The 26,002-nt window shown below is 45.8% G+C and overlaps 4 protein-coding genes across 7 annotated transcripts; 2 read left to right on the forward strand and 2 right to left on the reverse strand.

The window, feature by feature from the left end:
* Positions 1-913: 913 nt before the first annotated feature.
* On the forward strand, positions 914-5,822 carry LOC115251598 (zinc/cadmium resistance protein). Of its 2 annotated transcripts, none has more exons than XM_029844476.1 (7): positions 914-1,245; positions 1,335-2,439; positions 2,815-3,381; positions 3,767-4,036; positions 4,161-4,411; positions 4,488-4,675; positions 4,866-5,822. In XM_029844476.1, exons 3-7 carry the CDS (start codon positions 2,829-2,831, stop codon positions 5,131-5,133), a joined length of 1,530 nt encoding a protein of 509 aa, XP_029700336.1. In that variant the 5' UTR covers positions 914-1,245; positions 1,335-2,439; positions 2,815-2,828; the 3' UTR covers positions 5,134-5,822. The 2 variants fall into 2 exon arrangements, with proteins under 2 accessions (XP_029700336.1, XP_029700337.1); XM_029844477.1 differs by having other exon boundaries at positions 1,335-2,301.
* Positions 5,823-6,888: 1,066 nt separating this feature from the next.
* Positions 6,889-9,138, forward strand: mrpl28 (mitochondrial ribosomal protein L28). Its single transcript, XM_003968357.3, has 6 exons — positions 6,889-7,039; positions 7,484-7,793; positions 7,963-8,115; positions 8,200-8,334; positions 8,448-8,534; positions 8,716-9,138. Exons 2-6 carry the CDS (start codon positions 7,509-7,511, stop codon positions 8,809-8,811), a joined length of 756 nt encoding a protein of 251 aa, XP_003968406.1. The 5' UTR covers positions 6,889-7,039; positions 7,484-7,508; the 3' UTR covers positions 8,812-9,138.
* Positions 9,139-11,380: 2,242 nt separating this feature from the next.
* Positions 11,381-17,217, reverse strand: relb (v-rel avian reticuloendotheliosis viral oncogene homolog B). 3 transcript variants are annotated; one of them, XM_003968424.3, is made up of 11 exons: positions 17,047-17,217; positions 16,869-16,889; positions 16,065-16,243; positions 14,050-14,385; positions 13,506-13,672; positions 13,336-13,427; positions 13,123-13,254; positions 12,946-13,050; positions 12,649-12,864; positions 12,503-12,574; positions 11,381-12,331 (listed from the first exon to the last, which is right to left on the reverse strand). In XM_003968424.3, the coding sequence occupies exons 1-11, from the start codon at positions 17,078-17,080 to the stop codon at positions 11,910-11,912; spliced, it is 1,776 nt and encodes a 591-aa protein (XP_003968473.1). In that variant the 5' UTR covers positions 17,081-17,217; the 3' UTR covers positions 11,381-11,909. The 3 variants fall into 3 exon arrangements, with proteins under 3 accessions (XP_003968473.1, XP_011606683.1, XP_011606684.1); XM_011608381.2 differs by lacking the exon at positions 16,869-16,889; XM_011608382.2 differs by lacking the exons at positions 16,065-16,243; positions 16,869-16,889; positions 17,047-17,217 and adding an exon at positions 14,969-15,507.
* An 896-nt stretch (positions 17,218-18,113) lies between these two features.
* clptm1 (CLPTM1 regulator of GABA type A receptor forward trafficking) lies at positions 18,114-25,057 on the reverse strand. Its single transcript, XM_011608380.2, has 14 exons — positions 24,925-25,057; positions 22,536-22,705; positions 21,826-21,949; positions 21,558-21,716; positions 21,326-21,443; positions 21,021-21,106; positions 20,819-20,939; positions 20,487-20,731; positions 20,307-20,400; positions 20,045-20,235; positions 19,872-19,967; positions 19,654-19,789; positions 19,298-19,465; positions 18,114-19,197 (listed from the first exon to the last, which is right to left on the reverse strand). Exons 1-14 carry the CDS (start codon positions 24,973-24,975, stop codon positions 19,016-19,018), a joined length of 1,941 nt encoding a protein of 646 aa, XP_011606682.2. The 5' UTR covers positions 24,976-25,057; the 3' UTR covers positions 18,114-19,015.
* Positions 25,058-26,002: the final 945 nt, after the last annotated feature.

Raw genomic sequence — 26,002 nt, forward strand, 5'->3', positions numbered from 1 at the left:
AGCTGCTTGTGGAAATTCTGCACCTGGAACTGACCCCGGGACACTCGCGTTGAAGCAAGGTTGCAGCTTTCCTGCGCGTCCATTCCCTCAAGACATGCGTTATGCACAATCTCTGTCATTAAAAAGCCATTTAGTACACACGTTCTATAAAATCCACCCAATTTTTGCGCCACTTTTTCCTGCAGCAATCAGCAAACCACTCATTTTTTTATTGGGAAGAATTGTGCCACTGGGACCGATGGAGCAATAAGACATAACACTTTTTTTGATGATACTTGGATGAAAATTGCTCCCAAATGGCTGAAACCCAAATGAGCCGAGCCACTTTCTGTTCCCTCTGCTCAGTTGAGATCAGGGCCGTTTCTAGCTTTGCGGGGGCCCTCGGCAAACTGCTGTTTGGGGGCCTCTGGTTTGTCAAACTGAAGAGATTCCTAACCCTTTAGATGGTCTACGAAGATGCCACAATCTATTACACTTCATGAGCGAAACAGGCTACAGGCAAAATTAAACATCTTAAATTGAGCCACTCGGGCAAATTCAACTAAAAAGCACCCGTATTATAATCCTCTATGTGTCACTAAATCCAACAGATTGAGTATTTATTAAAAATGGGTAGGTCTCCATGAGCTTTGGCTTTGAGAAGCTCGTCCACTTGCAGGCAGAGCACAGACTGGGATGCAGTTCCTGCTTTTTGTGGATGAAAGTGAGGAGCTGACGAGCAGGCATGTCATCATAAGTCAAGCTTGGCAAGTCTTTGACCTCCACAGCCAGCTCCTTTCCATCAATGTCACTTTCATCTCATGTCCTGTAGGTGTTGTCACAATTCCTGATCATCCTGTTTTGGGAAATTGAGCAGCACTCTGAGGCTTCATAGGCAAAGTGCTTTTTTGTGCTTCTTATTGTCTTTTCTCTTTGATTACAGCCTCCTTATTTATTTCCTCATATACTCACTAAGCTTAGTAAATTAATCCTAAGTAAGGCTAAAATAACATTAATTGTCAAATACACGAGAGACAACTTCCACTAAACAATGACAACACCAAGATGCCCTCCTCTCCTCTGAAGAGGCTGAACAACTTTGAGGCCCCCTGATGGCTTGGGACACGTCCACAGCTTCCTGTCAACTCACTGCGGGAAGAAAGCCATTCCATCCAAAAGGCCTGTCTGTCAGATGCAGGTGTATCCCTGATGCCTCCCTTCAGGTAGAGGAGGCGGCAAAGCTCACACCTGTATCCGAGGAATCAGGTAAAATGAGAATGCTTAATGTGTGACATATTTGCTGCATACAATCTGCCCAAAGCACCAAAATCCAAGCGACATTTTCGTTCAAGCAGGTGGCCCCGTAGGATGTCGAGTCATCAGTACATCCAGGATCTCTATCAGACACAGGTGTCCATCCTCTCAACAGGAGAGAGAAGCTCCTTGGGAAGGAACGCTTGGATTACATTATTTAAAACCAAGTCTTGGCCCTTTCCACGCCTGACCAGTGTTAGTCTGCGACAGAAATCCGCATTAACAAGCTATTGGATGTGCAGAAGATTGTGCTTTTTAAATGCTAAAGACTCATCTGAGCTGATCAAATGCTTCCTCACCAGGTCTTTACCCGGGCTTAGCTGAGCCTCTGGAATATTCCGGGTATGCTGGAAGAACAGAGGGGATTTATCCACTGTGTCAGTCCCTATCTGGGATGTTGGTTTGCACTCCACTGGACTGCAACGAGCTCTGGACTATGTTCACAAACGAGCAGCGGCGGATGGGGCCACACAGGCGGGGAAGGGGCCAGAGGGGCTGCACAACCTGGATATCTCCATATCATCCTGGGAAAAGCAACCTGGGGTTCCACTGCTCTGTGCAACATGTGTATCTTTATTATCTCATGTACATTCCAAATGTACTGTATATAATAATACACTTGTCTTCTGTGTTAGAAAGGGGCAGGGCCTCATATCCAAATAAGATGTCTAGACCAGTTCTCTGAATTAGTCCGGTGAATTAGAGGGTCGGATCCATCCCAAATCTAAATGCCTTCAAATAGTATTGTGCTATGATTAACATTTTTGATAAATAACTGAATGACAACCTGCTGCTTGGAGTCCGTGTGATGGGAAAGGCCTGTGTGGAAGGACAGACCACCCCCATCCCTGCTCACATGACAGGCATTAGAGCAGAGGAGGAGGGTGTTAGGACAGAGGAGTAAACTTGATTTTCCTAAAAAATAAAAAGGATCGGAGCACCAGTTTCATTTTTGAGCCCAGCGTCACCTCTGATTGAGTCAAAGGGGTTTTTTTTCCACTTTTTGAGGTAGGAGAGTTGCAGGTCTGACTTCCTGCAGATGTGTCTTCTATTTGAATCTAAAGCGAGCTGGACAGAGCAGCGCCAGGAGCGATCGCAACTGGAGTTTAAACACTGAAAACTTGCGTACTTAGGAGGAACTCCTGGTTAAGTTTTTATTTTATTTTATTTTTTAGTTTTATTAAAACGACTAAATTATGATTTGTGGGGAATCATAGTTGTGAATGAGTTGCAAGTTAAAGTTAAAAAAAAAGTGGTGGTGCTTGGTCATTAGATTTTATAGCTTTGAGTTTTATTAAAAGCAGGTTCCCACTAACATATGTTGCATTATAAGCAACAGATGTTCTTCAGTATATTTCTTTTTCATTTAATCAATTTTTATTTCCCATTTTTAAATGTTTTCGGAGTCAAAAATCCAAAGCTTGCCTCTAGAGCTTAATAAAAGAAATGCAAAATAATAGCTTCACAATCTTCCCCTTTTAACTGTCAATAAAATTTGATGCCGATATTTCGGAAAAACAGCTGTTTGTGCAGGGATGAAGGTGCTGAAGTGGTCCTTGACGGGGGCCACCATGCTGCTGCTGGTCTGCCAGGTCGCCATCAGCCAGCTGTGCAAGTCCAACACCGTCCTGATGGATGGCTTCCACACACTCTTCCTTCTCATCAGCATCGCTCTGACTGCTGACACCAGGAGCAGAACCCCTCCGGACTCCTCTCTGGAGTTCTTTGCATCACCAATACACAATTCTAACCTCTCTGCTGAGTCCCCCGTCGAACCCCAGCTTGGCACCCGGCCATTCCCTCCTGGGAAGAACCTAAGGCAGATCTCACCGCCGGCTCTCGGGTGTGGTCTGAATTACAAACAGTGCAGGATTCCCATCGTGAGGAGCTTCATCTCCGCTCTGGTCTTGGCCTCTCTGTCTCTGTCTTCCACCATTGACATCATTGGCCTCTTCTTGGAGCCCAAACTGGTCTGGCTTCCTCTGCTGCTCGTGGTAATCAGCTCTTGCAGCGTCCTCCTGAAGATGCTGTTTCTCTGGTTTTACTGGGATCGGTTCTCAGACGCTTCCCTGCACCTGAGCAGAGGCGGTACGGTACCGGAATGGACCACACCTTCTTACATAAATTCCTATGTTACTTCTTATCAGAGCATACCGAAGGCATGTGTTGGCCGCACTGAATAAAATTGTCAGTGTGTAAATATCCAAGGTCTGACACGCAAGGACATTGAGGAAACAAACGGTATAAAACGGCACTGATGAGGCGTTTTAATCATGTTTTAGTTAGCTTCTGTGGTCCACATTTGAAGCCATTGCGGCAGCTAAAGGTGTTTGATGTAATCACTCTGTAGAAAGACACAGGTAATGATCCAATCCTGTCAAATTTCACTTTGACGTGGCTACAAAAGTGTGTATTCAGCTGCGAGGGATTAAACATGTGTGTTTGTTTTTTCATTTTTCTGTGACTTCTGAAGAAAGAGCCAAAGGCCGAGCTGAGCCAGGGCGAGTCCTGTGTGATGTTAGCCGGCTCCAATCCGCCGCTGATGACTCCCTCCTCAATGGGGCCCTAGTCCTCTGTAACCCGGCAACCTCTGGCCCCTCAGACAGCGACGCCCGAAACCCCGGCCCACAGGGAGGGCACCACCTGCCAGCTGCAGCTCCACAGCAGTGCGGGGACGAAGACCAGAGCCACTCAAAGGGAGTCACCTCGCAGATGTCGGAAGAATGTTGCACTGCAAATGTTGGTGAGACAGTTTACATTTTAGCTGTGGAAATCCATGGAGTGTTTTGGGACATGCGATGTTTTCCCATCATTGAATGCGGAGTCAATCTGGTCACGTGTCACCTTTGACTGTTTGTATCTCTCAGGTCCAACCACTTCAGACAATTCCCCGCACCACATGGAGGAAGCTCTCCAGAAGCCGCTCTGCCTCCTGCTGTCTGTCTGTGGCATTCAGGTTCTCGGAGCGGCCGTCCTGGCTCTGATCCACAGCTTGGCCCTGCTGGTGCACAACCCACAGTGCCTGCGTGGCTCTGGGACCTGCAGCCCCCTGATTTACCTGGATCCTTGCTTCTCTCTACTGGCCATGGTTATATTGTTTGCCATATGCATTCCACAGGTGAGGTCTCCTGCATCCATTACTGATGTGAGCTCTGGCTGCATTTTACCTGCTTTGACCCGATGGTGCTCTCCAGGTGTCCAGACACGGAATGTTGCTGCTGGAAGCCACACCTCTAGGCATATCCGTTTCGGACCTTCAGCAGAAGATTGAGAGCGTCCCCGGCGTGCAGTCCGCGCACGATCTACATATCTGGGAGTTAAGCGAATTGTTCCTGGTGGCTTCTGTTCACGTGCACTGCCATTCTGACTTTAAGACAGACAGGTGATGAGTTTTTAACATGGCATACCATGGAAACTAGGTGGTTAATTCTATTAGTGTTATTAGCTTTATTATTTCTGTCTTGTAATTTGACTCCCTTTCTCTTTCCTTCTCGTTTCACATCAGTCAAAAATATGTCGGTCATTTTTATTTTACAGGTAATTCTGACTCTAATCTACATTTTTCTCCACAGGTGTGCTGATCTGTTGTCCGAGGTCTTAAAGGTGCTGCAGAGTGTTGGAGTGAGTTGCTGTACAATTCAGCCGGAGTTTGCCTCCTGCTCTGGCCCCTCCATCACCCAGAGCGAGGAGGTGTCCCGTCCACACCGCCCGACCTGCAGCCTGGCCTGCCCGGTGGCCTGCACCGCCAGCGTTTGCTGTTCTCCATCAGAAGTGGAGACAATTCCACCACCAGCTGCAGCAGCACTTCAGGAATCTCAGCTGACTGACTTGGGCAACTGAGGGGTGGCCTCAGATTGTGTGTCATATGAAGCCTCACCAAAGATTTTACATCAACCTCATTATTACAACTGCAGTAGAAGCACTTATGAAAATTAGGCTCTAATAGACTGATGGACCTTCTGCTGATTGACCTCAAGTAGGAAGCGTTAGAGATTTTCCCACTGTAATTAAAGTTATACTTGAATTACTGGAATGTTTTAGCATCTCTGTGCAAATTTTTGAACTTTGGAGAGCCTCACATCCAGAGGTTTTTACAGTACTTGCTTTGACCATGGACATTTGACTTTAATTGTTTTGAATTTTAACACCTGGATTTACTGGTTTGTTCTTGTCTCTTCAGCACAGAAGTGTGACATGGAAACTTGAAGCCGCTTATGCACAATTGCTGATCAATCTGTCACTAATGTCAAACTAGATGAAGCCTAAAATGTATTATTACTTGGTGAATAAATTCAGGATGTTTGTCACATGATTGTGCTTAGTTATATTATATAACATTATTATTAGGATTAAACAGTGTCATATATAACTTAGATATGACATTTTGGTACCCTAAAAAAGTTTTATTAGTCCTGTCCTAATTTTCAAGAATGTCTACATTTGTCTACATGATATATTTCTTGGAGAGATACATTTTTTGTCTCATATTTGTGTCTACATTGAATAAAGAAGAAAGATTACTTTTGGAATTGGATAAACTTGATCGTTGTTGACCAAAAAACTACTATGGATATTTTGTTTCTCTGGTAAGATCCAGTGTTATGCACAATATGGTTTTGCAGAGGCATTGAACCAGTCTGTAAAAGTGATAAATTAAAGAGACTTTTATCTTCAGTATAAACCACTGCAAACCTGCAAATACTACAGCATTGCAGCAATAACAAAATGCACGTTCAGGCTAAAGAAATGTAGTTTGGGAAATACAATTTAACAAAACCTGGGAAATTTAATTTGTATGGTAGTTGTGTTCGGGTTACAATAAAACAAGGTGATATCATATTGGGACCAGTAAGTATATGTGGTGCATTAGAGTAAATAGGATATAGTCTTTATCAAATGCATCCGTTTTTTAACCGACGTTGCCCGAGAAAGATTTTTTTATAAACACAAAATGTGACGACACATATCCAAAGTTTAGTTTCTTAGGAGCCAATCACATTCTCGGTGCCTTGCATAATACAGCCCGAACTTCAAACTGTGTGGTTGTATTGGGTTTATTTTACAAAAACACATTGTTCAATGGCGAACCCTGGAATTTAATTTGTCATTTCTCTACAGTGACCTAAATAAATAATCAGCTGAAATCATTGAAGTGATACCATGACCAAAATAGTTGTTGGTAAAATGCTCTCTATATACTGACTTCCTCCTTAGAGGAAGTGCCCGGATGAGCCTCGGTGGTCCGGGGTGCAGGCTTCAAACCTGTAGCTGCTTAGCGGCAGAGTGGTTCAATTCCACCTTTCGGGCGATGACCTTCGCCGTCTTTTAAAATGTGGGTTTAAATTATTTGGGTATTCTGTTAATTTATATCGATATATGGTTTCTCATAAACGAAAGAAAGTCAGTTTAAATGTCTTATAATATTAACTCTTATGAGTGTTTATTTAAAACGACTTATAAATAATACTAGCTGATTAATGTTTTAACAACAACAACAGAATTTTTTTGAGACTGAAAGAAACGTTTATTCGATTGATTGACAGCCCATGAAACCCAATCCAACGTAACTTCCGGTTAGTGGTCCAATTATCTCCTTTAGTTGTGTAGGCGGGTCTTTTAATGCGGAAGTAGGTCCGAGCATCCGTTCGGTGGGTGCGTGATGTCCTTGCCTGCTAAAATCGATTGGATCGTGTATTAAATAAAGCAAAGGTTTACTATTTTGAAAAGATCGCTGTGAATATAAAAGGTAAGATTATTGTATTAAGTCGTCACAGAGCTCAGAGGCTGTTTACTTTCAATCACGCAAGGAACGTTCGGTCTGACGCGTTATCCGAATTACATTATAAAGGTCTTCTCTAAATCTCAATCACTAACATAACGATATATTGAAATAAAAAGTCATATTGTGTTGAAGGCTGTTCTGTACTTGCGCCATGTTAATAACGTTACTTTGTGAGTATAATATCAGAATGGAGTGATAAATAAGAATATAACTATTCTATACGTGCTATGGCCCGCAACACATACACACACGTTTTTTTTCCTTTATCATTAGTTTATCACTAGTTTATCACTACCTTTTTAGCAGTAGACACATATGTTCTTCAGTTTAAAAATCTTTTTTGTATGTGAAGGAAAGTTCCATGTAGTATTTGTTTAATCTCCACATTTAACATATTCTTATTTTCAGGTTTGTGTTGTAAACACACTTCGTTATGCCTCTTCACAAGTTCCCCCCCAAACTATGGGATGCCTTGAAACTGAAGCAAGGCATCTATAGCCGTCTGCCGCGGCACTACCTCAAGTCCCTTGAGTATAAAGAGCCCACCCCAGTCCATTGGAGGCCTCTGGGGGTTCAGCACCGAGTCAACAAAGACACGGGGCAGAAGGAACGGGTGCAGGATGTCCCCGTTCCAATCTACTACCCTCCAGAATCCCAGGATGGTCTGTGGGGAGGAGAAGGTTGGATAAGTGGCTACCGATATGCCAACAATGACAAAGTGAGTCACTGTCTAGTGAAGTTACGACAAGAGTGTTCTCTCTATTTGAAACCAAATAATCTAAAATGACTTGAATGATACATTTGATATATATATTTTTTAAATATGTTAAAAGGTAAAATGAGCTGCATCATCTTATGATGATCCTCTGGCTCACTTGATTTTGTAGATGTCCAACCGTCTGCCGAAGACCTGGAAGACACAGTTGTTCAAGAGGGAGTTGTACAGCGAGATCCTGGACCACAAGTTCACCATCACGGTCTCGGCCCGGGCACTGGACCTCATCGATGCTGCCTACGGATTTGATTTTTACATTCTCAAAGTAAGAAAGAGCCACCTTCGCTGTGACCAAATGGACCTCTTCACAGCACCGCCATTTCTCTACATTTGACTCTTATTTTCCCAGACACCAAAAGAAGACTTGAACTCCAAGTTAGGTATGGACCTAAAGAGAGCCATGTTACTTCGCCTGTCCCGCAGGAACACAGAGCTTTACCCCGATGACCCTGTCAAGAGGGAGAAGGTCTACAACAAATATAAGGTGGGAGGAATGTGCTCGCTGAGCAGATTTATTGGGACAGGCCTTCCTCATTTTTGCTTATTTATATTTTCCAATGGATGTGTTTCTTTTTCTTTTTCTGTCCGCTTGAGCAGCAGTTTGAGATTCCAGAGGAGGAGGCAGAATGGGTGGGACTGAATCTGGAGGAAGCTGTAGAGAAACAAAGACAGCTGGAACACAAGGTCACACACACGTGCACACACAAGCAGTCTTAAAGGCTTAAAGCTGCACAGCTGTAAAAAGAAATAATAAAGAATAAATTAAGAAATCATATATTTCTTTAGAATATTTGGGAGAGATGTAAATAACTGTGCTGACTGAATGTCCATCTTAATGTCAAGATGTTTGTCCTCCCCACTGCAGGAGCCTGATCCTCTGTTCAAGGTCTACGTGGACAAGCTGGTGGAGGAGCTGCGCCTCCAAAAACTCTCAGAGCCGCATGTGATAGAGAGGAAATGAGCAGGAGGCAGAATCTGGCTGATTGATGAGTAGGTGCAGCCCTCACGCTTCACCAGAAGGTGGCGTAAGTCTGCAGTTCCTGAAGCGCATCTGAACATTGAGAGCCTCCTGATGCTGCTCGACCTTGGAAGTTTTTTGCTGGAACAATGAGATTGTGGAGCAGACATGAATAACAGTCACAGTAAAGGTATTTATTGTTCCATGTGTTTGGGATCCATAACACAGGCCACGAATGAGGGGAAGACTCCCAGCAATGTCAAGACTCCCTGAGAAGTTGTGATATTGGTCCCAAAGCTTGTATACAAGAATAAAGTTAATTTTTCTGAAGCTTGTTTGCTTTGTTGAAAGGAGCAATTTGGCACCACATGGATGTCTTGGGATGGGGGAGATGGTGAGTTGGCTTTCCCTGGCTTGTTTGTGTGTGGGCATTTGTGGGTGCCTCCAGGGCACCTTGGCCCCTTCCCCTGCAGCCATGGAGCCATCTTTATCATTAATATGAAGCTTCATTCCTCCTGCTTTAGGCTCCACAGCTTAATTAAATCTGGTCTTAGGTTTTACCTTCTGTTTATTTTATACTGAGTTCAACCTCCACATGATAATCCCATAATAAACATTGATTTACAGGGTCAACAGAATTCATATAGCTTTGAGCCACGCCAGGAAACGTGCTTCTGTTGTCTACTTCCCCAACAGATGGAGCCACAATGTTCAACATTGAAATCCTCACAGCAGAACCTCTTCATTTGAGAATTACATTTACTGTAAAATCAGCACTATTAATAATATCACCTATTTTAAAAAAACGAGTCTGATTGCATTTAAAGGTTTAGCTGTGATGATAACACAGTTTAAATAATTGAAACACATTTTTGTTGTCCGATTTTGCTTTCACTTTGTCTTCCTGCTCTGTGACAGTTGAATTAATGTGGTCGGGCTTTGTGGTTGAGCATTCTATTATGGAAATATGGGGAGTACCAATGTGCTGGGGGGACTCCCGTGGGTGTGTTAAAATGGTAACGGAAAAATTGAACAGTTATGAAAAAAAAAAAACCTCATCAGTGCAATGAGGGTTTTTTATGTTATTCACTCTTTACGGCAAATGTGTAGCAGAAATAACTCTTCCTTTTTTCTCCTTCCATTTGTCCATTGTGACACCTTCATTACCTGATCCAAAACCAGATCTGAGGTGCATTTGACCAACGTTGCACCCGTGTGCCTGATCCATCTTGGGCTTGTTATAACGTGGGAACTTCTAACAGTCGACAGAGCAGCAGTTAAGTGGTGTAAATCAGTCCTGGTGAAGTTTCCACCTGTTCCCTGCAGCCAGACGGTGAAGTGAAAGCAGGTGAACTCTGTCTCTAATATCTTTATATTTCTTTGCCTCCGACACGGATGAAACCGTCGATGATCCCTGGAGGCCTCATAAAGCATCACACAATGATGCAAACGGCAGAGCTGAAACTAGGATGTGTTTTGCTAAGAAAAAAAAAATCCCCGTTTAGAATTTGATATCTGATCTAGGACTGTGGGATCCTGAGGTTTCTGCCTTTGGACAGTCCATAACCAGCTTGGTGTGCGAACAGATAAAGAAATTGTTGCTTTCTAAGCTGTTAGTAACTTCAAGAGATGTGACCGACTTGAAAATAACTTTTTTAAAATTTTTAAAACCCGCACAATTGTTATGCTTTAGAAAAGGGCATCGTGTAAAACAAAGAATCCCATTCTCCTTTAAGACTCAGAACCCAGCATGTGTGAAGTCTCCAAAACATCTGGGGCACTTTAAGGTTACACAGTAAATGAATAACAAACCTGTGTTTGCTCGTTTGGCCGCTGTCACCAGTGTTTCACCGGTCGACCCTGAATGCACCTCCTGCCAAGAGAAGCTGCTGAATTCACCTGAAACCTGTGAAGCAGCGAGAATGACCACGAAAAACTATGGAGACGTGTCCGGACACGTCCAATGAGCAGGAAGTCACAGGTATTAAGGTGCATTGGACCCGTCTCCAAGTCAGACCACGGAAATCAGCCCAGTCTGGAGTTACCCAGCAGCTGTGGTTCATGTGTGTATCTAACACCGAGGACACCTGCTACAACGACACGTTTGATCGATGACGTGCACAGAATGCTAACAGATGACGCATCTGCTGCTGTGTTTACTTTGGGGATGGCTTTGTTTGAGATGTGCCCGGGACAATGGACGGCAGAGGAGGGAGGAGCAGCCATTTGAAGGGCAAAAATCATTAGGTTTTAAAAGCTTCTGCTGTGCGGTCACATGACTTTGGCTTCATCAGGACTCATAAATCAGGAGGTTCGTCTTCCGCCCTGGCTCCACATGCAGCCATGGTGCAGTCACATGACTCTGCCGTCGCTCATGCACGCACGAATGAATCCGTGTCTGCAGCCGTCGCTTATTCATCGTTCCTGTGAGCGAGCAGGTCAGGAATGTGTGTGGGCAGGCGGCTCCGAGCGCTTTCTTCCAGCCTGGAAAACTTTTGTTTTGTTCTCACGTCACCAAACTGGATCCTTGTTCTTTGGGACTCAGGGTGCGCGACAAAAGGGACCGACACAGTTTATGTGGACGGTTGGTTTCTATTGCAGTTTAGTAGATCAAACATTAAACAAAGCCAGGAAGCGCAGCAAGAGTGTCACAGCAACGGTGATAACAGATGACAAGAGCAGATCAGAGGCTACGCTGAGATTTGAGTTATAAATCAATCACGGACTTTGGTCACTGCGATTTAATTACGATAAAGGCGACCGCGGGAGCGTCACAAAGACACTCGTACAACCATTTATTGCAGTCGATGACAATTCGTGGAGGCTCCAAGTTAAATATGTTGTTGTTGTGAGAATAATCTTGTCATTCATGCTAGCAGCATTTCATATTTAGGAGGCCAAAACCTGTTGCTGTGCCTCGACCAGCGAGGCTTTGGAACGGGGGTCAAAGTTCATCACCGGGGGGAATATGCTTAGTCGCTACTCTAACATGCAAGCTATGAATTGGAAGGTAGCAGCTGAGTGGTAAGACTGGAAATGACTTCAAAAGGGCTAAACGTTGGTCCCAAAAGGCATGATTGGGTGGTGAAGGACCTGACCCATCACTGCTCCTCCTCTGTCTTCACCTGAACGGCTCCGCCGGAGAGGCCGTCCTGCGCCTCCGGCTGCGGGGTGTGGTTCTCGTTGACCAGCATGTTGAACTGCAGGTCGTTGTAATGGGCAAAGTCCTGAGTGTAGGCGCCGAAGTTGTGGTTCGTGTCCATGTTGACGAAGGAGGCATTGGCGTCCGGCCCCTGCTCGAAGCCCAAGGGCACAGGGGTGGCGAGGTTTTGCTCGGAAATCATTTCCCAGATTCCGGGAATTTCTAGCAAACGGTTCAAGATTGCTGCGTCCTCCGTGTTGCTGTTTGAGTCCACGAGCTCGCCGTAGCCGACCTCTGGCAGAGCGGGGGCCGCGGGCTGAGTGGAGTGAAGCCTTTCGTCTGGGAAATGGAAGGGCTGCTCTACCGGAGGAGCGCTGTCTGCTGCAAGGAAACAAAACAAACCGAGTCATTGAAATGGATAACGCCGTGTCATGCTAACAGGGAAGAAAAGCTCAAAGCTCCTGCCCCATTTGTCTTCGATTAATTATACGACAATTAGTCCCAAAGTGGATTTCCCACCTCTATTGTTTTTAAACGGCAGTCACATCTTACCCGTCACGCAAGGTTTTTCCCTGAAGCCAACGTCTGACTTTATTTTCCTCTTCCGCTTCACTTCGTACGGGTCTAAGGTGAGGACAGACACACGCATGTTAGTCTTCCGTAACAGCGGCGCCGTTCAGTGGGCTTTCCGCACTCACCCGGGTTGTGCGGCAGGTACGTGAATTTGATGGGTTCGCTCTCCATCTGGTCCGAGATGCGGCGCAGGAGGACGCTGACTTCCACCTCCTCCGTGATGTCCTGGTCCTGGTAGGGCGGGGTCTTGAAGACAATGGCGATCTGCCGGTGCACATCCGTCTGGGCGAACTCGCCGTTTGCCTTCCAGGAATCTTGCCGGAAGATGATCTCTATGTCATCTGCAGAGCAGCGTGAAAAAGACGGCCACGTTGGTCATCGGGTGACATTACAAAAAACTGGCGTGCGGGCGCAAGAATGACCTTTCTGCACTTTGTCACACAGCATGTAGATCTCCGTCTTCCCAGCGCAGGAACCTCTGTACTGGTTCAAGCAAGTGATCTTCAGCTGTGACGTCGTGGTGGCTTCTGATGAGTGAACGAGAAGAATAATTAAGGGTGTTTAATGTGAGACTAGTCCAGGCTGATGCTTTGTCTCACTCTTGTCGTAGATGGGACTGGACACCACGGGACTGAGAGAGTCATTCCTGCCATCGTCCCACTCCAGATCACACTGGAAACACAGACGCACGGCATTCATGTCCATGTCCTCGATGCCCCTCGAGTCGCCGGCTGAGGAGGAAGACACGAAAAGAGGTTGGTGATCCGGTAGATCTGCGGATCTCGAGACAGTTGGAGTGTTTATTCACTCACTCTGAAAGGGGTCGATGTTTTGGCTTCGCCTCTTTTGCAGGGACATGTCCAGTTCTTTCCTCCGCACACACTGAATTCCAAGATTGGTGAAGCTGCAGAGACAGAAAACGGACGAGTGTGAAACGGCGTCCGACATCAGCCGGAGCCTCGTGGAAGACATCGGACAGCACCTGTGGCGACGGTTGCTGTGAGGGTTGATGATGACCAGGCAGATTCCTGAGCCTTCGGGACAGTCTTTACCCACAAGGCAGTGGGGGTGAGGCCTGTGCGGCGGGTCTTTGGTCACCAAGGACACGGTAATGGTGACCTTCTTCAAATGGTCAATGGGGCCTTGGATCTGAGAGACAAGACAGGAGAAGGCAAGATCCTGACAGGTTAACTGATTTGTCAGGTGGTTTCAGCGTGAAAAAGGCAAATAAATCCTGAGAAAGGTGCTAAAAACCATTGTTGTTTGGGGGGAAAGTGTGAGCTGGCTCATCTGTGGTTCTGACTGTGGTCGGGTGTTGTTTATGAGCTGTAGGAGTGTTGGTGTCGAGCAACCGTTGGACAAAAGCACCCGCGTTTGACATGGCCTTACCAAGGGCTTACGGGTACTTTCTAATTCACTCACCCCAACTGGGTGTGAAAACAACTGTGGTTAGAAGCTCTGTAGGGGGTAAACCCCCCCCCCCCCCATCCCCGGTAAAGCTCGGTATAAAACGGTGTAAAGTCTACCTCCACCGCAGGCTGCGTCTTGTTGGTTTCGGTGCTGGAGGCCCCCAGGATGCTGCCGGCTGAGCGCCCCTCGCACTCGTAGCGGAACCTCATGCCTCTCTCCTTGGGCTCCTCCACCACCACCAGTTTGGGCTTCTGAAGAATCCGCTCTAGCATCTCGGTGTCGCCGCCCCGGCTCTGCGAGGGGACGCCGCGCGGGCTCTTCGACCTGGGAAAACATGGAGCTCCTTGATGGCAGTGTGAGGAGTTGAGTGGAGAGGCGGCTCCCCGGGAGGGACGGGCCATTTGTCTCAATGTGGACGAGTGAGGAGCGAGCTGGGGGAAGGTGCAGGTTGGCTGTGGGGGGGGGGGGGGGGGGAGAAATTATTCGGTTAATTACAAAGGAGCCAGGAGACCGGAGTTAAAGATAATAACTGCAAGATGTAACACTTATTAACAAACAGCAACACTAGTAAGAGAACTACTCCAGACACAGGGGCCAGTTTATTCACTATTTGCCCTTTATTACACGTCTTTTGGCTTTTCAGAAACAAACACTGACAGCGAAACGTTCACACAGCAGCGTTCCATCAGCAGGCCGGGTTAACTGGGCCGGGCTGACTCCTCCTCTCCGGCTTTAATGTCTGTTTAAAATGAGCCCAGCTTCTTCTGAACACACTCAAACCTGTCCTCTCTCTCTCTTTTGTTTGATTGCTCTGTATCATAAAAGACGACACGCAGCCAAAACGAAAGACAGACCTGCTTTGAGGTCACGTTGAAGAATCAAACCTGGGGTAAACACGGGAGTTACAATGTTGCAGCGGTGATTCATACGCTTGTTAAACTGTTTCTGAGAAGGCGAAGATGAATCCTCCATGATTAACGCTACTAAACCACATATGTGTGTGTGTGTGTGTGTGCGTGCGAGTGAGCGTCATACCTCTGAAAACAGCAGATTTAAACAAAAGCTCGGTTGACTGAGCCAAACAACAAGAAACAGGAAGTGCCCTTAACCTGCCGCGGACCCGAGAACTGTAGAAGCACCCCCTGGTCGAAGAATGTGACCTATAACCCCTCTACCCGCCGTGCACTTGGCTAGCAAACAGAAAAGACCTCAAACTGAAGCCCGGAGTCGGGTTACAGTTCCTCTCCTCCTCCTCCTTCCTCTGTCGCAGCCTCCTCCCACAGGAAAACGTGCTGGGGAGGCGCGTCACCCTCCGACACCCGCCGCAAAAAAGTCATCTACAACCAAACGGTTTATAAAAGTCGCACGTCAAAGTCTCCCGATGTCGCGCGGAGCACTTTCTACTTCCCCACGGCTCCGTTCCTGCGCAGGCTACAAAGTCACCACCTCCTATGAGGTTGCGCCGTTTCTAATCTGCTGGCTGGAAACCACGTGCTTTCTAGCAACAGCACCCGCCCGCCTTCCTACCTGCACAACAGCGCTACCGGTGCGGTAACCGTCAGAGATTGTGCCCCGCCCACACTGTTTAGACTCAGGACGATGAGGTAACTTCAAAAGCCTGACTGTTGCCGGGTGGAAGGAGGCAACGCCGCGGCAGCTTCACATGCAGCAATAAACCCGATACAGCCACAATATCCTCCCTTGTTTCTAAATTACTGATTAATCACAGGTTGAACAACACGATGTCATCACGAACATCTGACAGTCTCTGAGGAAAACTACTATGTCTCCGTTATTATTCCTCATCTTTGTCCCCGGCGAGCGTCGCTTTCAGATTTAAACTGCAAGTAGAAACCCTGTCTGATATTAAGGCCGGAGAGGTAAGAGGGAACCGGACAGACCTTGACCTTCGACCTCCCGCTAGGGTGAATATCTGTGGGAAATACATTCTGTCGAAGGGGCCCTGAAAGCTATTGTGACTGTTGTATTTTGATACTGTGGAAGGACACTAATCAAATAAACACAATTACATTATTAGTCTGTAATAAACAGAAAATGTCGATGATGAACGTGCTGATTAGAAACGCTGCCGGTAAACATCCGCCACAATCATCATCGCCGTCACACCCACCTGACACGCGGTGCCCCTGGCCACCAGCAGCAGCTGGGATGGCGGCGAGGAGTTCTGCCTGGGCCTCCTGTGGCTCCCATCGCCTGACTCGCAGAGAAGCTCAGCGGGTGGGGGCGGGGGCCTGGGGAGGGGGGCGGCCGACCGCTGCTCATCCTCCTCGATGAGCTCCTCGATGAGGTCTGTGGGCGAACGTCCCGTCAACATTGCGGGAAAACCAAACTTGTCATCATCCACAGAGAATTTGTTGCTATGGCTACCAGTCATTTACCACAAACTTTCAAAATTTTATATACTAGGTCGATCAACCGCATTTGGGAAACCAAAGCACCTATTCTGGCCTCTTACAGGTAAAAATAATTCGATTGTCATAAATACTGATTGTCTAGTAGAAAGTCTAGAGTATAAACTCATGTGCACATTCAAAATTCTTTCGGCTGACATTTTATTATTGTATCAACTGTGAAGCAGTATTTTAATATGACACGGGGTGTGTTATTTCAGTTTCACTATTTACATATTTGATATCTTCAGCTTAATCTTTCTTCCTTTTGGAGGGTTCAAGAAGTAGTCGTTTGATGTGAGACCTGTGCTCAATTTTTATTTTATTTTTTTTAATTAAGGGAGAAACAAGCAATTTACCCTCACTGACGGGCGACCTTAGAATAAATATAAACACGCGTCATTTAGAAATGCTCTTAAACCTATCCAATATTTTGACTATGAGGAAGTGAAAACAGGTTTGAGGTCAATCCAGGTCTCTCCTGCACGCGCACGGGCACAGTACAAGAATAAACCCATACTCACCAAAATCATTGTGGCCTCGCTCTGCAGGAAACACACAGAATTACAGAAAACTTCAGTAAACCCGGAGTTTATGTTGGTGGCTGCTGACTCCTAAATCACGTGCTTTTACACACACACACACGCACGCACGCACGCACACGCACGCACACACACACGAAGACGAAGTGTTGTGACGCACCACATGTCCCCCTGAAGATGTCCATGTCTTTCATGGCGCTCCTTAACTGTCCGAGAGGGAGAATTTCCGGAGTCGGTTCACTTCGCCAAAATCTGTCCTTTCCTCTCAACAAACCCAGCCGAGGGGGCTCCTCAGTCTCCCGACCTGCTCATGCCGCCGGGGCCACTCGGACCGAAATGCGCCGCGTCGATCGCTGTTTGGCTTTTCCGCAACAGGTTCGCTCTGATTGGCTGCATCGAGGTCTGGAAATCCCCGCAGCGTCGCGTCACCTCTCGGACGGGAAAGCACCCTCTTTGACGAAAGGTACGGCAGCCTCATTTAAAAACAAATATGATAATTAACTTATTTAAATATTCGTCACCACAGACCGATGGCGCACAGCGACTTAACATGGACAGCTCCCCCCCGCCCCAGTTTGTGACAGTATTTCCCATTTGAAAAGGCTTTGCTGATGTTATTAATGCTGATTAAAGCTGTAATAAAGCCTGCGGACATCTGTAACAAACCCGATACTGCTTTACACGTTTAAACCCGTTTGCTGTTGTGGGGTATTGGCGACACCGTGTGGACAGAAGAGGAAAGACAGCTTGAATGAAATGGAAAATGGAAGTTGTGCCATTTAAAGGAAATAGCTCTCATCCCAACAAGAGTTAGAGAAACAAACTACTAGAGGGAAATGCAGCAACGCCTTTCAAAGATATATACACCCAGTGTATTTTGCACATCAAAATTACTGCAGCTTGGTTTTTAGATCTGTTATTGCGACCGCTTCGCAAAGACACACCTACAATCATTGTAAACAATGCTATTTGGGGGCCCAGACTCATTTTGTAAGACTTCACCATATCAAAATCTTCAAGGGTCTTGAAGAGACGTGATCAAGAACCCAGCAGGAATTCAGGCTGAGCTCCAGAGATCGTGTCTGCAGACAGGAGGCAACGCTCCAATCTGACCTTGAAGGCAGAGAAAGAAATGTGGAGAATGTGAAAGAGACTAAAAACTTTTGAGTGCACAGTACTTCGACATGGAAATGTTGAAGACTTCATATAGAAAATAGAACATGGCCATTTGTAGTCACAATGAGGTTTTACTATAAACATGAATCAACCAAATTTAATATTCACCAACATGGAGCCTCTTCCTTATACAGCACTTAAAATAAAATCGGATGAGGTCATTCATTTGTCACGCACTCTCCCTTTGGAGGCGAAACCATCAGAAAACCAAACATCTTGGCAGGGGGGCAGATTAAAATTAGATGCAAATTAGCAAATTAAATCCAAGACAGCATTGACATCAGGAGCGTAACAAGATGAGTTTAGTTTGACAACATACAACTGAAAAACAATTTATTAAATATTAATACCAACAAGGCTGTTAATATTTTAATTCTCAAGTTCAGAAGGTCATTTATTTAAAATTGGGCGCAGTGGTCGATGTCAGGCGGGTAATGTTTTGCAGGGATGTCACCATCTCTCAGTCACTCCTGTCTTTTCCAGTTTCCTCCAGTATAACTCACCAGTTTCAGAGTGACGAGAAACAGGATGCACACATGGAATGAAGAAAAAAATCATATGCACACAGAATCTTTACAAAGAACAAAAGTTGCATTTGGCCTCTTTCTTCCCTGTGTAATAATAATAATAAAAAATGTAATTGCAACACGTTCCCCTCTCAACCTCTCCTACCATCCCAGAATTAGAGAATACAGTACATCACATTTGTTTTACTTCACTTGAACTGCAAAAAACGAGAGGGGGGACAGAAATTTGAATTTACCAAGTCTACACTGAGAGAACAGTTAAACTGTCGTTTGTTTTTTTCCTTTCTTTTTTTGTATTGGCGTCCACCTAAACTTCCTTCCCAGCTTATTTTCACAAGTCCTCGTGCCCTCAGTGGTGAGGTCAGGGGTGTGGGTGGGGTGGGGGGGGTGGGGAGTGGATGGTCGGAGATGAAAGCCGGCTCTCGCTTAATCATTCTTCTTCTCCCCTTCTGGTTTGTCTGTGATGCTGGCGGCTGTGCTGGGGGCAGCAGTGACTGCCGCTGTGCCGTCCTGCATCTGGTCCACGCCACTGGTGCCGTACTCGTTGACCCTGTTGGGATCGACCCGGTAGATCCAGCGCTGGTAAAGGTAGATGAAGAACACCACATCTGGAGCGCAGGGGGAAAAAAAAAAAAAGTTTCAGATGGTCATCGGCTTACCAACCAACGAGCATGTCAGGTGACACGCTTGTTGCCATAGGAGACGCACCATCTCTGAGACAGCCTATTCTGTACATCATGGGCATCTTGATGACGAAGGCAAACAGGTCATCGATAAACGTGTTGAGAGCTTTGTAGGTGAGCATCCTCCAGGGCAGGTGGGCCACAGACTTCAGTTTATAGTTGATGAACAGCTGTGGCGTCATAGTGATGAAACCTAAACCCCCCGGAAAGAAGGAAAAAACAAAACAAAAACAAAAAAAAGGTGATGCAAAATGTCATTTCTCCATGCAGGAATTTAATGAGGTAAGAACATTATCAGAGATCTACATGTTACAGGTCTGGCATGTAAATACGAGACGGGACATCTCCAAACATCAACAGGAACCAAAGCTAGGGACTCACCGAAGGTTAACAAGAACCCGTAGAGCATGCTGAGGACCCACGAGTACCAGCCTTTGTGCTCCACGTACAACAAGCTGTAGACAGCGTAGCAGCCTAACAAAGGGTAGAGCAGCCACGACAGGTACTTGAAGGCCATCTGTCAGGAAGCAGAAGACAGAAGGTCAAAAGCCATCTCTGCTGCAGGGTCGGCGACACCATCACGTATCCGTCTCGCTTACGTCGTCATAGACTTTAGTTGAAGACTGCACATATGTGGACTTGTCTTTGAATACCAGTCTTGGAATTATTCCTGCAATTTTGTTTTCTCTGTCCAACTGCAGACACAAAAATGTGTTAGATTTGACTTTTTTTTTAAAAAAAAGAACCCAACAAGGAACCTGCAGGCACTTACTTTGACATCCATGACCTTGGTGATCTTCCACAAGTCAATGAGAAGTCCGATGAAGACGCTGACTTGAACTACAAAGTTGGTCTCGTTGTCCAGAATGTAGAGCAGCACCACCAACGACTGGAACACTCCAAATATGATGGAGCGCACGGACAGGCCTTCTAAAGACTGCCTGCTGTTCCAGAACTGGATGTCTGAGGGAGAGACGGCGGTGAGCCGAGGGAACGGCGTCCTTCTGACGCGAAACGTGGCGCTGCGTTCTTACCGTTCTTGAAGGCCAGGAACTCAAAGATGCTGTGCACGATGGAGACGATGATTGTGAGACCCAACAGGTAGGGGTTGGTTTCCAAAAGGGCCACCTGGCAAAGAAGCATTTCAGGCAACAGCGCGATTAACTGCCTGGTTCAGTCCAAGAAGATCCAGCAAACGGCGCGCGTTCTCTCACCTTGACAGAGTCCTGGTCTTCGTCAGACTGCTCATACGTGTCATCGGGTAGGAAATTCCACGGCGAGCGAGCGTTCTGGGCGGCATAGAGCTGCCACCTCCACAAGGAAATTGGACAGTAAGAGAGGCGGAGCGGGAGTGTCGTCAGCGTGTCATTGATAGGATAATAGTCCTTCTGCAGGTTCCAATAATCATTGAAGTACACAATAGGATAGTAATCGCCACTTACAGCATCAAACTTAACATCTGAGGGGAGACAGGAGGACAGAAATGTCACAACCCATTCGGCTGTAGCACAGATGTAAAGAAAATGTACTGAAACGGGTAGCATACGCTGATCAAGAGGAGGGGGGACAGAGCCCTTGACCCAGGCAGTGTGGTCGTCCACCATGTTGATGGTGAGGTTAGGGTGCCAGTGAGAGATGATCTCCACTGGACCGTGGCTCTCCGCGCGCTGCGAGGACATTTAAGCCGTTAGAACGCCACAACAGCAGCAGCACGGAAACATCCAGAATATAAGACAGTCGGTAACGACCTTGATTATTTCAGGATCTGCTTCCGTCTCTCCGGTGAGCAGGTTCTTTGTCTTCTGAAACTTTCTCCGCTTAAATTTATTCAACACTGTAAATGGAAAACACGTGAAGGTTAATGGAGCAAGGGTTTTTTTTATAGATAGATTTCAGAAATGACAAATAAAACCGCCATTTTCTCGTTAGCTTTCAAAAGTCTCCCTCCAAAATAAAGACAATTCTGATAATAGACATCCTCTCCTGGTTATTTTTGAGCCCCCACCCCATTAAATGGGACACACGTTGGGATGCCTGAAGGTCTCCGACTTACTTCGCGTGGCGTGGACTGTCGCCAGTCTGCGATACTGCCCCTTGCGCTTGGGGTCGGGGTGAAATCCACTTTTAGTGAAATAGATGTGCATGTAAAGGGAACCGTTCTGCTGCAGCTTCTGTAAGCACATAAATCAAAGAGCAAATAGTTTAACACAGGTGTCATCTACCAAACCCCATCCCAGGCCTGTTTTCATGTTCACCCCCCCCCCAACATCCCAAGTAATGCACACCTCAGGGATCTCCATTTCTTGATAGTGCTCATAACAGCCATCCACGTTCTCCCCAGTGGTCCAGTCTCCATAAACCAGGTCCCTGTGAAACCAGAACAGGGCTTCTGTGTTGTTGAAGTCAGAGAAGACCTCCTCCTGGGACACGTACACGTAAAGGTCCTGATGGAGCCATGGAAAAACAAAGGATGACCACGTTTAAGAAAGTGTTAAGGAATTAATGATATTTAAAAAAGTAATGACTAAAAGGAGGGGAGGTGCGTTACGTTACCATGAGGGTGTCTTTGGGGAACAGGTTTCTGCTTGGCACTCTGGGGGCCCCAGCTGGCGTGCTTGGGTCAGGCGTAGAGGGCCCTCGGCGGAACCAGCTGCTGATAGCCCAAATTATGAAGATTCTGAAATGATGGGAAAGAAGAAGAGATTATAGATAATAATGAAAGCAGCTCCAAGGTTAAGAAATATGACACCTAACTTAGTGGTGACTGTTAAAGGGGAGTTTTTTTCCTGTTAAAGGGGAGTTTTTCCTTGCCACTGTTGCTTGTCTGGGGTCAGGCCCTGGGATTCTGGAAAGCGCCTTGAAACAATTTTGATTGTATAAGACGCTATATAAATAAAGATTGATTTGATGACAGAAGCCCATGCTGGGAAAATAAAAGGCCTGGCTAATAAAGAGTGACACTATTATTAGTCTTTTCAATCGATAATTAGCTTTTAGGTTCGCCGCCATAGAAAAATTAATAAACTGCTGAGGCGGTTGCCTGAATTTTAAGGGGCTCGGACGATGGATCAGTTCATCCTTCCGGGGATGCTTTAACCTTCGTCTGAACCTCTTTCTCAGCCTCTGCTTTCGCTGGTGTGATCGATGGATGCTGACAATTACGGAAGTGCCTTGCACGATGAGGACGGTTTGTGCTGGACTGCGACGCTGACGATTCCAACTGTTTCCTTGTTTCTTTTGTGCCAAAGAAAGAAAAAACGAACCTGAAGAGGACGCCTTTAATGACCTGCCACGCATTGGGTGCCTGCTGCTGCTGCTGCTGCTGCTGCTGCTGAGGGTCCTGGGCGTCCCCGGCCGTCTGCACAGACTGGCTGTCTGCCGTCTGCACAGACTGGCTGTCGTCTGCCGTGGCCGCAGTCCCATTGCTGCTCACCTACGACCAGAGAGGAACGAGATCAACCACAGAACAGACAGCTGGGGGCAAACTGCTGATCTGACACACTCCCCATAGGCCCCATACGCAGCAAGGTTGTAGAATTACCATTTAAAATTAGGCGCTAGTTGCTTGCGGGTGATTATAGATTATGATTCTGTTAGTGAACAAAGGTGCTTGGAGAAAGAGGCCCCAGCTCGCCTGATTCACAGGATCCAGGGGGGGACGTCAGACTGGATGCAACAAGCCAATGGGTGTGTGTTTTATTCCCAACTCTGAGTTGGGCAGGAAGCTTAACGTTGCGATTACAGGATATTCAGGAGATAATGGTCTCAAGGTCAAGCTGTAGTACAATACAACAATACAGTAGCAACCCAAGGTTACACAGTATGATGGGCTGCTGCCCCGGCAGCTTCTCTGATCATCAGGTCGCCTTTGGTCGCATCGCTGCAGGGACCTGGCTTGTTCAGGCGGTGTTGTCTGTCAACCGTAGGGCTTTCTCACACCAGCGTCTTTGCGCGTTTAGACACAAAAAGGTCGCCAATTTCCTGGCGTGTCCAGCAAGAGTCCGTAAAAATAAAAGCCATTTCAGTGCACAGCAGCACTACTTACAGAGAATCTGTCTATTTTAGGCGCACAATAGAACAAGCACAGGCCAAGTCACGAGACGCATTATCTAAACGTCTCATCTAAATCTATTGTCACCAACACAAAGACCAGAGCAGTGGCTTCTAGACCCACATTATGACCAGTACAGGGACAAGAAATAAAGCTTTGTCATGCCCTGCTCCATTAAAACCCAGGCTTTTTGGAGACATCTTATCATTAACATCTATAATATCTGACATTATAGGGAACAGAGACTGTCTGTCATTTAGAGGATTATTGTGAGATGACCATGGATCTCAGTCTCCAGAAGAAATCAGTGACAAAGGAGATGAATCCCAAATGTATGAACCAAAGGAAGCAGCTTATTTATTGAAGCAAGGTAATAATTTACAATTGACACACCTAACAAGCTTAACAATTAACCACCTGTAGTAAGCACACACACACACACACACACACACACACACACACACACACACACACACACACACACACACACACACACACACACCACCAGGAGATCTAACACCTGACAGTCAAACATTAATACTAAGGGTTATGTGGCAGTTTTCATTATCAAGGCATGAATGGCTCTCATCAGGCCTTCATCGATACAGCTGAGGTTTCTTAAGTAGCACATGTGAAGGTTATCCTTAAATAAAGGTCAAAAAGGTCAGATTATAACCTTGTTAAGGCTGCTAGAAGAATCAAATGGCCTTTTATCCCCGCTATTCTATAAGAACATAAGATATGCTTGACATTCCAATCTTTAATCTCTCATTTTACTACTTCAAAAAGCATCTGTGTACATTTTAATCAGAGTATTGTACAGAAAAACTATAATTTCATAATTTAAAGATGGATTTTCACGTCAACGTCGAAAATTGGTGTGGAAAAACTCTGGGATGGCCAAAAACTATAAGGTTGGGATTTGACTGCTGGTCTGTGCAGGTCTTTGCACTGGGTGGCCTTTTCAAGGTTCTGATTAAACATGAGGGGGCTCCTGGATCGTTTAGATCCACTTTGACCTCCAGTAACTTGTGACTATTACTGGCTGCCTGCTCGCTGCCTTGGTAACCAGAAATATGACGTTCCAAATTTGAAGACAGCGTCGCCCGAGTACAGTTCAAGGACTAAAACTGCTTCATTTAAGGAAACCAGTGAAAGTTAGACTGTCAGGTTCCGTAAACGAAATTAACCCTTTATTCATGGTGGTTTAACCTGACGTGGGAGCTGCTGCCGGCCTCAGCGAGCTGCGCCGCTCAGGTTCAGGCCTTTACCGGCCAGACAAACTGACAAGCTCCGCTAGTCAAAGTGGCGAACGCGGTTACAACTGCCATTAAATTCTATGGTTTTAGTCATACGTCCTGTAACGGTGCGGAGGTATGTCCTCGCTGCTAGCTGGCAGTGATCGTTTCCCAGCACACCGTGGACGGCAGAAGGGGGTCGTTTTAAACCCAGCCGGCACTGACAACGTCACTGGAGCTCGTGTAACGATCGGCAACATGTCTCAACCGTCAGTGTCCCACACCCCACCCAGAAAATACCCAAGGATTTGGCTTCCCTTTGTCTTGACGTGTACACCAGAGTGTCGGTCGCGGTTGTTTTACCTCGCCGTTGCTCAGGGTAGCTTTAGTTGCTTCGCTCTCCTGCGTCGCCATCTTTCCTTGTCTCTATCGCTCACACGCCACACCACAGCGACGGCGATCGCGCTCCCTCTCGCGAGAAGTAGCGCGAATGTCGTCAATCAAGTGACGTAGTTGGGGCGTTTTGCATAAAAACGATATATTTTGACGACGCTCTGTCAGGATTAGACACTTATTTAAATACTTTAATTAACCTATTTAAACGTTTTGGATTTTTATCAAATGTCATTGATAAAAACTTTGGATTACAGTCATTTTATGGTTGACGGCGTATGAAATCTTTAATTACTAATTACAAAGATAAACTATCTTCATCAAACTTTTATCCCTAAATGGGAAAAAAACGTCACGACAACTTAAAATTTAGCATGTCGATATAAATTTTTCTGGAAGAAACAATTAATACTAATATAAATAAGAAATAAATACTACTTCAGCATGTGGAATAACATTTAATTGACAGAGAAAAGCAGAAATACATATTTATACCCATGTTAACAGAGCAAAAACATCGATCGTTCTTTGCACTACTGTAATTAAAAACAAGAGCAAATGAAAGCACCTATATTGATTTCAACTCAGCAGAATAGCACCATAAGAAAAGAAACCCTCTTGTTTACAGAACAGAGCTGGACTATGACCCCAAAGGAAAGATGATAGAAACAGGGAAGAAATTATCAGCTGACAGTTAATTTAAGTCATGTGTTGCAAATCACAAATTAATCTTTACATCCTTGAATGTAATTTAACAGTTTGTAAAAGTCATTCTGATTTATATCTCCCATTTATTGTATGTCAAATAATAATAACTCTTGAATCGATGGTTCATTTCTCGATGTCAAGACATTTATTTTTATTTCAAAGTCAACTTAATGTGTACTTTTACAGGTAGCAGCTATCTTACATTACAATTGGGGGAGGCAACAAGCAGAACATACTGTCCAAACCGAATTTTCAGAACAGCACCTTTGAATGCCAGAGGAGTCCCCATCCAGCAGTGAACAGTCCAGAATATCAAGCACAGCTTCATTTCAACTGCATT

The sequence above is a fragment of the Takifugu rubripes genome, chromosome 11 (assembly GCF_901000725.2).
Source record: "Takifugu rubripes chromosome 11, fTakRub1.2, whole genome shotgun sequence".
NCBI lineage: Eukaryota > Metazoa > Chordata > Actinopteri > Tetraodontiformes > Tetraodontidae > Takifugu > Takifugu rubripes.

Coding starts and splice junctions, on each gene's coding strand:
- clptm1 (XM_011608380.2), bottom strand. CDS start 24,975: ATGGCGACGCAGGAGAGCGAAGCAACTAAAGCTACCCTGAGCAACGGC. Junction 22,706..24,924: donor CTACCCTGAGCAACGGCGAG/GTAAAACAACCG, acceptor CTCTGGTCGTAG/GTGAGCAGCAATGGGACTGC. Junction 20,940..21,020: donor CAGATCCTGAAATAATCAAG/GTCGTTACCGAC, acceptor ATGTCCTCGCAG/CGCGCGGAGAGCCACGGTCC.
- mrpl28 (XM_003968357.3), top strand. CDS start 7,509: ATGCCTCTTCACAAGTTCCCCCCCAAACTATGGGATGCCTTGAAACTG. Junction 7,794..7,962: donor GATATGCCAACAATGACAAA/GTGAGTCACTGT, acceptor TTGATTTTGTAG/ATGTCCAACCGTCTGCCGAA. Junction 8,335..8,447: donor AGGTCTACAACAAATATAAG/GTGGGAGGAATG, acceptor CCGCTTGAGCAG/CAGTTTGAGATTCCAGAGGA.
- LOC115251598 (XM_029844476.1), top strand. CDS start 2,829: ATGAAGGTGCTGAAGTGGTCCTTGACGGGGGCCACCATGCTGCTGCTG. Junction 3,382..3,766: donor CCTGCACCTGAGCAGAGGCG/GTACGGTACCGG, acceptor TGACTTCTGAAG/AAAGAGCCAAAGGCCGAGCT. Junction 4,676..4,865: donor TCTGACTTTAAGACAGACAG/GTGATGAGTTTT, acceptor TTTTCTCCACAG/GTGTGCTGATCTGTTGTCCG.
- relb (XM_003968424.3), bottom strand. CDS start 17,080: ATGAAAGACATGGACATCTTCAGGGGGACATGTG. Junction 16,890..17,046: donor CATCTTCAGGGGGACATGTG/GTGCGTCACAAC, acceptor TGTTTCCTGCAG/AGCGAGGCCACAATGATTTT. Junction 16,244..16,868: donor GCGAGGCCACAATGATTTTG/GTGAGTATGGGT, acceptor GTTCGCCCACAG/ACCTCATCGAGGAGCTCATC.